General features: G+C 42.0%; 2 protein-coding genes across 3 annotated transcripts; one reads left to right on the top strand and one right to left on the bottom strand.

The window, feature by feature from the left end:
* Window positions 1-929: 929 nt before the first annotated feature.
* Window positions 930-2,210, bottom strand: LOC144003808 (uncharacterized). Its single transcript, XM_077500399.1, has 4 exons — window positions 2,073-2,210; window positions 1,879-1,984; window positions 1,511-1,564; window positions 930-1,445 (listed from the first exon to the last, which is right to left on the bottom strand). Exons 2-4 carry the CDS (start codon window positions 1,960-1,962, stop codon window positions 1,185-1,187), a joined length of 399 nt encoding a protein of 132 aa, XP_077356525.1. The 5' UTR covers window positions 1,963-1,984; window positions 2,073-2,210; the 3' UTR covers window positions 930-1,184.
* Window positions 2,211-3,651: 1,441 nt separating this feature from the next.
* syt4 (synaptotagmin IV) lies at window positions 3,652-9,223 on the top strand. Of its 2 annotated transcripts, none has more exons than XM_077501089.1 (5): window positions 3,652-3,953; window positions 5,614-6,206; window positions 7,018-7,341; window positions 7,413-7,533; window positions 7,644-9,223. In XM_077501089.1, the coding sequence occupies exons 1-5, from the start codon at window positions 3,917-3,919 to the stop codon at window positions 7,961-7,963; spliced, it is 1,395 nt and encodes a 464-aa protein (XP_077357215.1). In that variant the 5' UTR covers window positions 3,652-3,916; the 3' UTR covers window positions 7,964-9,223. The 2 variants fall into 2 exon arrangements, with proteins under 2 accessions (XP_077357215.1, XP_077357214.1); XM_077501088.1 differs by having other exon boundaries at window positions 7,641-9,223.
* Window positions 9,224-9,862: the final 639 nt, after the last annotated feature.

The following is a 9,862-nucleotide window of genomic DNA, read 5'->3' as shown; positions in this document are numbered from 1 at the left end:
TTTTCACCAGTGTCATTCCACATCATTACATATATCTTTCAATTACATTGCTCATCATTTGATATCATTCTACATTTCCCACAAATATATTGCTCATTTTTCATCAATATCATTCCACATTTTCCACCTGTCACGCCGCCACCGGCGTGACGGCCATGCTTTTATTTTCATAGTCATGTTTCCTGTTTTACTTTGATATTTTGAGTCTCCTCTCACCCCAGGTCACTTGTCCTTCCTGCAGTTCACTAATTACCGGTCCCCGCCCATGATCATGTCCACCTGCCACCAATCAACCAAGACAATAAAAGCCACCTGCATTCTCCCCTCAGTGCCGAAGTGTCACAGTCAGTGCATGGAAGCGTCCCACAGTCCTCGAGTCCTCGAGTCCTCGAGTCCTCGAGTCCTCGAGTCCTCGAGTCCTCGAGTCCTCGAGTCCTCGAGTCCTCGAGTCCTCGAGTCCTTGTTCCTGGTACCTTGTTGGTTTGCCTTGTTTTTGTGCCTTATCCTCCACAGCGGAGCGCCCTTAGTTACCCCTTGTGCCTTGAGCATTGTTTCCTCCCTTGCGGAGCGCCTTTTGTTGTCCCCAGTACCTTTTGCCTGTTTTTTCCTCCCCAGTGGAGCGTTTTTAGTTCTCCACTTTTTGATTCCCCTTTCTCCTCTCAAGTTGAGAGTAGACAGCTGTTGGCCGGAAATAAACCTATTGCCTTTGTGGCCTACCTTTTATCCTGCGTCTGAGTCCTACCTCTCCTCGTCGTGTCACCACCAACATTTTGCATTTTTTACATACATGTATGAATGCATATCATTCAATTTTATTCCACGTATATCATTTAAGAGCTCCTTATTCCATATTATTTCATTCAGTATTTCAGCATTGACACTCAATTTCTCAAGAAATTCTAATAGTTTCTCACAGACCAACAGAAACATTGAACAATAAGAATAATTTGTATCTTTATTTATTTTTCATTTCTGTAATTGTACAGATTGTTTGTTTTGTTTCACAGCACGCACGGCTGAAAGATCTGATTTGACTCACCCCTTCACCCTGCTGACAAATAGGCAGCAACTTAACACACCTGCGTATATGTAATTACTAAAGGCGGCGACAGATTTATTGTCTTATGATAAAATATTCCATAATCCCTTTGAGCCACACCTAAGAGTCACAATCAGCGAGACGTTTAGAGTTCATCGTACAACTCCCCCAGGAGTTTCACCTGCTTCTCCTGGATTTCCGCGTTTTTCTCCAAACGCATGATCTGGTTATTTAAGTCTTCCGACATACCCAAGATGGACTCAGCTTGCTTCATAAGGAGGTCGATGGCCTTCTTTACTATGAGCAGTGACGGAACATCTGGTGTCTGATTGTCGAGATAGTCCTTGATGGGCTTCACGTTTTCTTGTAGGACTAACCCTAGTCCATTCAAAGCCTTATGCTCCACCTGTTGTGCCAAAACACACATTAGAAACACAGTGACACGCGCACACACATATGGCCAATTCTCACCTTTAATGTCTCCAACAGTTGCTGTAATACTTTCAAGTTATTTTCAAATGCTTCCTGAAAGAATCGGTATACAATCAGTGATTATTCAGTTATTATAAACCCAGAGTACATAAAGCTGCTTGACTTTCTTCTCAGCATAAATACATATTTGTGCGTAGATGCAGGTATAGAATTCAAATGGAAATCAAATTTATTGTCATTGCAAATGTCACAAGTACAGTGCAAAAATTCATTTTACAGTTTCAGTCCATCCAAGAAACATGAAAATGACACCTGACAGAGGGCGACAAGAATAGGAAGACTGACCGGTCACGGTGCGGCATTCTGATTTCTTCGATAGAATATCAGTATATAAAGTACAAATTTACCTTGTCATGCAGCGAGTGGGTGAGGCCAAGCAGACAGAGCAACGTGAAGGCCAGGTAAAGGCTTCTGCCCGAGGTTCTTGCCATTAGTCAACAAGATGGAACATTTCTGAAAAGAGAATAGTTTGTAATAAGTCAATAACCAGTCACTGCTGCTACCCTCTCCCAGTAAACATCATAAATCTTGATCAACTTACAAGAATGTTGTTGTTGTGTGACGGGTGTGGGGACACGAGTGAATGTCGGAAAGAAACTGTTGCAATATATATGTATGACTTGAGTTTGGCACGCCCCTCAATATTCACTTTCATTTCAACAGAAACAAACACTTCAAATACATACAACAATTTCTGCCAAAAGCTCAATATTCTAAGCTTGTGAGGAGAGTACATTTTATTGATTTGTCATGTTCAGAAGATTTGTCATGTTTATTTTTTCTTCCTGGTTTCTGTTTTATTTAATAAGTTCATTTTGGGTAACTTTTCCTTCACCTTTGTGTCTCCTCCAATCATCTTTTTGTGTATTTAACAGGGTTTAGACCATGTTGGTATAGTCCCTTTGTTCTGTGCTTGTACGACTTATCAGGTCAGTCAGCTTTACCAAGCCTTTTTGTTTTGGTAAACGCAATCTTATCAGCAAAAGCAGTACAACAAGTCAGTCCAGTCAGTGAAGAGAAGAGATAATATTCATTAAAATATTTTTTTTTAACTAATTAATCCCACAATATTCTGTAATTACTAATCACATTTTTCTGCTACTATTTTCTACAAAGCTTGTAATGGATATTTGCTCGAGTAGAATTGTGGAATGAGTGTAAAATCATCAAATAGAAAGCATATTTAGATTCAAAGACTTATTTCTTTGGTCCTTAAATACAATTCTTCTGTAAAATACAACTCTTGAATTAAGATTAAATTAGATTAGCCTTTATTGTCATTATACACGTACAATGAAATGAAATTTAAGCTTTACCATAAGTCCACACATAATAGACAGATAAAAATATATGCAATGAAATAAAATGGGGTAAAAAAAAAAGAAATAAATCCAATACTATATAAAACCACTGTACCCACTATACATACAAAACAGACTCAGCTTTACAGATCTTATATTCTTCTCATAGAAACAATTCTCAATTTTTTTATTTAAAAAAAAAAAAAGAAACAATTCTCAAAACGTCTCGTTTACAGGTTTAGTTCTGCCTGCACGCACCACTCTCCAGCAGCATTGGTTTGCGAGGCCCCATGGAGGTAACTGCAGGGGATTTGCTCTGAGATGATGCACCAAAGGTGTACAAATAACATGCTCTTTTAATGAATTACTTTAATGCAAAATAATTCTACAACAAGCATTCATCTCCACAGTTAACTCTTTAATTTTGACAGCCCTAACACATATAGGACTATATTAGCCATAACCACCCTGCCCAATACTTTGTAAGCATATAAATGAAATGAGTCATAGTTAAACACATAACAAACCCACTTGGACTGGCAGTTTGGAAATTTCAATTGAATGCCTGAAGACTGCTTTCTACTTGATGAACACCAGATGTCAGCAAGGACATTGTAATAAAACTTATCTGCCTTCTCTACGTCCATTTGTCTCAACAAACTCCACATTCAGAGCTTAACTCTGCCATCTAGTGGAAAAGAATTGGTTTCGTTTGTTGCTATATGTCTCCGTCTGACATAGGTAGATAGACGAAGATACATTTTTTTGGGAGTAAATAAATACATTTGGGGCCATAACATTGACAGAACCAATGCCAGGCATCCTCCGTCACCACTGCGTCAGCACGAGCATGAGCTCATGATGATGGAAGGAGGAGGATGAAGAGGATGAGCGAATGAGGACGGGTGGGGTGTGGGACACGCGCAAACGCACACACACACAGGGAGGACAGTAGCAGCAGAGCAGCGAGAAGAGAACAAACAACCACCGTCTTCATCTTGCTTTCAATTAGCAACATTCCATCCTCATTCATTATTTAGTGAATCAAAGCTCCCACGCGATTCCAGCACCTCGGATAGCGACCATGGCGCCGATGACGCTGGAGGATGGAGCCCAGCCTGGTGAGTTTGCATCCTTTCGGACTTTTTTGCCACACCCGACCACCATTAATTCCTCGTTCATCCACGAGTACATTTTGTTTGGATGTCAAAATGGCGATGGCGTCACCCTTCATCCGTAATGACAACACGCGAGGTTCATTAAGTTCCATCTGTCTAATTTAAACCGATTAAATGAAGCAGACTACAACTGGAGTGCTTAAAAAGCTGCGTTGTGTCCATTTATCATCGGTGATTGTTAATTGTGCGCTCTACGCATTAGGGCGGGGCAGCTAATCAACAATCAATCAAAGGACCAGATATGAAACAAGACAATTCTTGCGGAACTGTCGGTGAAATAAACATTTTCTATTCAGTCGATTCTTTTCGGCCACGATGACTTTCTGGATAGTGGAGAGCAAGAAACGTCAATTGAAATTGAGCCATCAGGACCTGGTGAATGCTCGTTAAGGCCTGCCTGTCGTTCTGTTGAGTCACACCCGAGGACAAGAAGCTCATAGAATGATGACTTTAACTATGAAATATGCTGGTTAGAACAAGCGCACTCAGATGTGCTTAAATAAATCCCCATTGTGTGTTACATAAGACGCTGCTTTTTTTTTTTTTCCTTTTATCATGCATCCAAAAGCTGTCCAAAAACATGACTGTTGTCTTTCCGAGTAAGCAGGATTGGTGACTCTGGGAGAACAAATGAAGCTGCAAGCAGATGATGATGAACGGCTCCCTTTTCATGGCAAAAATATCAAATATCAAATGGTGTAGGCTAAAAGTTTGGCAACCAAGCTGGATCCAAGTAGGACTTTTTAAGAATGTGAGCCCTGGAATTTGCTTAAAATGGCTGCTTCAAACCAAAATGGCTGGCATGGGTGAATCCTCTCAACTCTTTTGCTGTTATGGATAATAACATTAATCAACATTTCATATACGCCATCATTTCGACTGCCTTAAAACATTAAGAAGATGGAAGATTGCATGAGAATCTCAATAAGTCTCAACTTTCTACATCAATAATAAATACTAGGGATGTTCGATACCACTTTTTTTCAGACCGATACTCAGACCTTCAATACTCACCGATACCGATACCAACTGCCGATACCAGTAGTACATTTTGACAAATAAAAAACCCCACTAAAAGATATTTTTAAACAAATATATTTCCTTCAATTTTGACAAAAAAAAACAGCACAGTCACTCTTCAATAGTCTTAACGCTCACAAAAATTTTCTTCTATCTTTTAGTTTAAGATTCACAATTTTGAAGTATTTCCAAACCGGTGAAGTTTTGGTGGAAAAACTGCTGCAAGCTAGCGCCAGTTACAGGCAAGGCGGACTCACTTAACGTCTTCCCTCTATGCCATCGGTCGCTTGTACTCGTCTGTGTCACGAGTACTCAAGTACTTGAAAAAATGCTGGTATCGGCCCGATACCGATACCTGGTATCGGTCCTCCCCCATCCCTAATAAATACTGAATGATATTAGAAATGTCTAAATAATGATTATAATCGTTCAATTGGTACCTGTGTGAGGGTCAATTGTCAGCTGTAATTTGTCAATTTTAGCCGCATTCGGTTGCGTCACTCGGTGGTCGGCGGGCTTTAATTTTATATGGCCGATATGCACTATTTTCATGTTATCTGTTCCCTTCTTTACCGCTCTCCAGTGGTGGTCCCAGCAGGTGTTGCGGTGGTCAGCGTCTTCGGCCTGATCTTCACTGCGTCTGCCTTTGCGTGGATCTGTTGCCAGCGCAAAAACACCAAAGGCCAGAAGACGCCGCCGTACAAGTTTGTGCACATGCTCAAAGGTGTCGACATCTATCCAGAGAGCCTGAGTGGCAAGAAGAAGTTTGCCTCCGCCACCGGCATGACAGCGAATGAAGTCAGTAAGACGGACGTTAATGGAAACTGCCACACCGCCACGACGCTCACGGCCAGTCCCAAGCTGCCGTCGAGTCCCGGCGGCTCCAGACCGGCCCTGCATCTGGACCTGGAGCAACGGGACCTCAACGGCAACTTCCCTACCAAAGCCTTTCACCACCACAAGGTGCGCAGTTCACCCGACTTGGAGCTGCCCTCGCCACATGCCGGCTTCACCCAGCCTGGCGCCATAGACCGTCGGGAACCCCCTTCACCGTCTAGCGCCATCTCCAGCCAGGCCCCTACTCCGGCTGCGGACGAGCGAGAGGGAAGACTTGGCACCCTCCATTTTGCCCTGGAGTACCAACCAGAGAAGAAGGCCTTCATTGTCCACATTAAGGTAAGCCTTTTCTTACACAGCAGAACACAAGTGCTTCAATACAGCCCAGCTGGATAACCGTAATGCACTTTGGAGTCAGCCAGCGCTCCCTTAAATGTCTCCAGTTGGTTCAAAATGTTGTTTGTATCATTTTAAGATTCTATTTGTTTTCAAATCTCCAAATGATGTCATCATCTCTGAGCTGCTTTCAAACATTCCTGAATAGTGTCACGTCAAGCCCCGTTCCATTTTTAATAGGGCTGTCACATGATTACATTTTTAATCAGGTTATTCACATATTAGAATTTTGATTGATCGCTGAATTAAAAAGGCTTTTTAATCAAAATTTGATAAGCACCTGTTATGTGTTAATTATTTGTGTTATTCGACATTTTTTGATCCACAGCACAGTGCACACGCTCATCCTCCTCTTTTTCTAATCAGTTAAATACTTGCATAATTTAAAATGGAAAAAAAATGACCGTGATAGTTTGACATGAACGAATATTCTGAATGTCATACGCAAACATTTATTAACTGCTTTAATGCATGTAGTTATGTTTATTGCTCAAACACAACCTGTGCTACCTTTAATGCAGCCATCCGCTGTCAAGATAAAGGATTATCTATTATAATACATGATTAATGTGGTAATTTTTTTGATTAATTAATTAGTTAACGCTTTAACTTTGACAACGCTTGTTTTTAAACGCCATTTTATTCCTTGGCGTTCCACAAAACACAAGACTTGAGCCCTTATTTGAGTGTCTTATTTGATTTTATTATTTTTAACTGCAATGTGGACATTTCTGACTGGTTAATTTGACTCCAGGAAGCTCATGGCCTGAGCCCAACCGACGAGCAGTCCTTGACCTCGGACCCGTACATCAAGCTGACCCTGCTACCAGAGAAGAAGCACCGGGTGAAGACCAGGGTGCTGAGGAAGACTCTGGACCCGACTTTTGATGAAACCTTCAGCTTCTACGGGATCCCGCTGGCCAGAGTGTCGGAACTGGCTCTGCAGTTTATGGTGCTCAGCTTTGACAGATTCTCCCGGGATGAGATCATCGGCGAGACCCTCGTCCCGCTTTCGGGAATCGACCTGTCCGAAGGCCGCGTGCTGATGAGCCGGGAGATCATCAAGAGGAATGTAAAGGTGAGGAGTAGATGGTTAAAGTGACATATTTAGTCACTTTTTCTAACTTGATCTTGTTTGCGTCGTCACAGAAGTCGTCAGGCCGAGGCGAGTTGCTGCTTTCCTTGTGTTACCAGTCGACCACCAACACTCTGACCGTGGTGGTCCTCAAGGCCCGTCACCTGCCCAAGAATGACAACAACGGACCCTCAGGTGCAGTTGCTGGGATTTTGTCCCCTTGACACTTACACTCAAACTCATAGAAGCAAAATGTAATTTTTGCTGAGTCATTGTGTTATGTTTCACTGTTTTTTTTTTAGCAGATCCATATGTCAAAGTCAACTTGTATCACGGGAAGAAGCGTGTGTGCAAGAAAAAAACCCACGTGAAGAAATGCGCCCCCAACCCCGTCTTCAACGAGCTCTTCACCTTTGACCTGCCCTCCGACGAGGGCCTGAGAGACACCAGCGTGGAGCTGCTGCTGATGGACTCGGACGCAGGCAACGGCCGCTGCCCGAAACCGGTCCTCGGGCGCCTGCAGATGGGGACGACGGTGGCGGGCACCGCCGGCGAGCACTGGCGGGAGATCTGCGAGCACCCGCGGCGCCAGATTGCCAAGTGGCACGCCATGTCCGAGGATTAAGATGGCGGGATGCGTGCTCGATGTCCCATCTGGTTCAACCGCTCGAGCGACTGAATGATATAAGAGTGATCTGGAGGTCCGGTTAGCCATTGGACGGTTGGGGGCGGGGGGTGTGATGTCATCAATCAATCGATCAATCAATCAATCGATCAATCAGTCACTCGCTCATCTTGGAAATTACAGTGGTACCTTCACTTGCGAGTACCCCAAATTAGTAGTTAATTTAGTTACTGTCTGTTGTGAGCCAAAACCACAATACACAATACTGCCGAAAGTAGAAATATCTTCGCTGTCAGGCTGAATCTTCACATCTCCAAAATATTTTAGGAAATTAAAAAAAAAAAAAGAAAAAGTGGTTTATCATCTTCGCAAACTCTTTTTCAAAGGTCTTTGAGCCATGAGTGATGAAGTAACTAAAGCTGACGAAGAGGTTTAATAAGTGGAAATGAATCTGGACACTTTGCTTCCATGGTTGACAAGTTCCTTCTGCAAGAAAATAGACTTACTCAATTTCAAATGTGTCCAACCTAGCTAGTTTCACTCATCATCTAAAACAATTTCAATCTTGAGGCGACACAATGCCACACGGCTCCCACAAAGTGGGGGAAGAGGTCTTCCAACACATACATTTCTTCTTAAGCTATTTTCAAATGAAATTGGTTCATAATATATAAAAAAAAATAACAGACCAATAGTATGGATTTGTTATAAAAATAAATAAATAAAATAAAATAAAATAAAAAAATGAAATTGACCATATTTGGACGTATGAATCACCTACTCATTCAGGTTGTCATGGTTACCATATGCTAAAACTTGAGCTTCATTTCTTCCTCTTTACATTGAGATTTGCCTTTTTGACCAATAGCCCCACCCCGCCTCTAAAAAAAAAAAAAAAAAAAAAAAAAAAAAACAGCTCTAAAAAAAGGCATTTATTATTTAGAATGAACAAATCTGTTAATATTACTTATTAGCTTTTTTTTGTACTTCTCTGGTTGGACTTGTGGAACATGTTTTGTAAGTGCTATTTCATACAAAGCCTAAATTAGGTGATTTTGAGCTTGGACTGCAGTGACGACGCGCCACTGTGGTGAGAATGTTTGTGCAGATGTGCGCGACTGTGAGCGTGTGCGTGAGTGTGCACATTACAATGTTTACTGTCTGCGTTTTTGTCCCCTTACTGTGAGCACAAAGACAGCTGAAATGAAATGTAAAATGTAAGTACCCTCAAATTAAACAGATCAAGTTATGACAAAATAACGTGTTTGTCTTTATTTCTCTACTCTGCAAGTTTAAATCATTCCAAAGCCAGTTCGTATCTCAAATCATCTTTAGTCATAGAAGTGAATGGAAATGCAATTAATCTGTTACGGCCCCGCCCAAAAGATGTTGAATGTGTGCTATAGATGTGTTTTAGTGGCAGTTGGATTGCTCTGTCCAACCTATCAGAGGACGGGAAATTGCTGATGTCATTTTGAGCTCATAATCTGATTGGTTACAGAAACAGCCCCATTGTTTTGTTTTGTTTTTTTAGTTAGAGTCAAACCAGCTATTAAGATTCTGAAGGCGTTGGGCAGATTATATTCACATGGCAACACATAGGGGCTGAAATCTGATTGGATGGAAAATCTCATTCTGCATCTGTATTTAAGCTGCCCTTGTGCACTAACTCCAAACCATTTATCATGTCTACCTTCACGAAGTACAAGAGTACAAAGGGGATGACTCATCCTAGAAATGCTCTTCATGCTGGCAGACGGTTTCTATGTCCCCCCCCTCGCGCCCACACGCTGCATAGCCAACCCTGAACGTCTTTTAGCAGCGCGACAGCCGCCGTCCATCTTTATTGGTGACGCAAAGCTGTATGTTTATCAGGAAGTGAGCGCACTGAGGAATGGA

Source organism: Festucalex cinctus, chromosome 16 (genome assembly GCF_051991245.1).
Source record: "Festucalex cinctus isolate MCC-2025b chromosome 16, RoL_Fcin_1.0, whole genome shotgun sequence".
NCBI classification, from domain to species: Eukaryota; Metazoa; Chordata; class Actinopteri; order Syngnathiformes; family Syngnathidae; genus Festucalex; species Festucalex cinctus.
This window is presented reverse-complemented; position numbering and strand designations above follow the sequence as displayed.

Excerpts from the sequence above, each read along its gene's own strand:
- LOC144003808 (XM_077500399.1), bottom strand. The coding sequence starts at position 1,962 with ATGGCAAGAACCTCGGGCAGAAGCCTTTACCTGGCCTTCACGTTGCTC. Across the intron at positions 1,565-1,878 it reads CCCACTCGCTGCATGACAAG|GAAGCATTTGAAAATAACTT; the intron begins GTAAATTTGTAC and ends CGATTCTTTCAG. Across the intron at positions 1,446-1,510 it reads AACTGTTGGAGACATTAAAG|GTGGAGCATAAGGCTTTGAA; the intron begins GTGAGAATTGGC and ends TTGGCACAACAG.
- syt4 (XM_077501088.1), top strand. The coding sequence starts at position 3,917 with ATGGCGCCGATGACGCTGGAGGATGGAGCCCAGCCTG. Across the intron at positions 3,954-5,613 it reads GGAGGATGGAGCCCAGCCTG|TGGTGGTCCCAGCAGGTGTT; the intron begins GTGAGTTTGCAT and ends ACCGCTCTCCAG. Across the intron at positions 6,207-7,017 it reads CCTTCATTGTCCACATTAAG|GAAGCTCATGGCCTGAGCCC; the intron begins GTAAGCCTTTTC and ends ATTTGACTCCAG.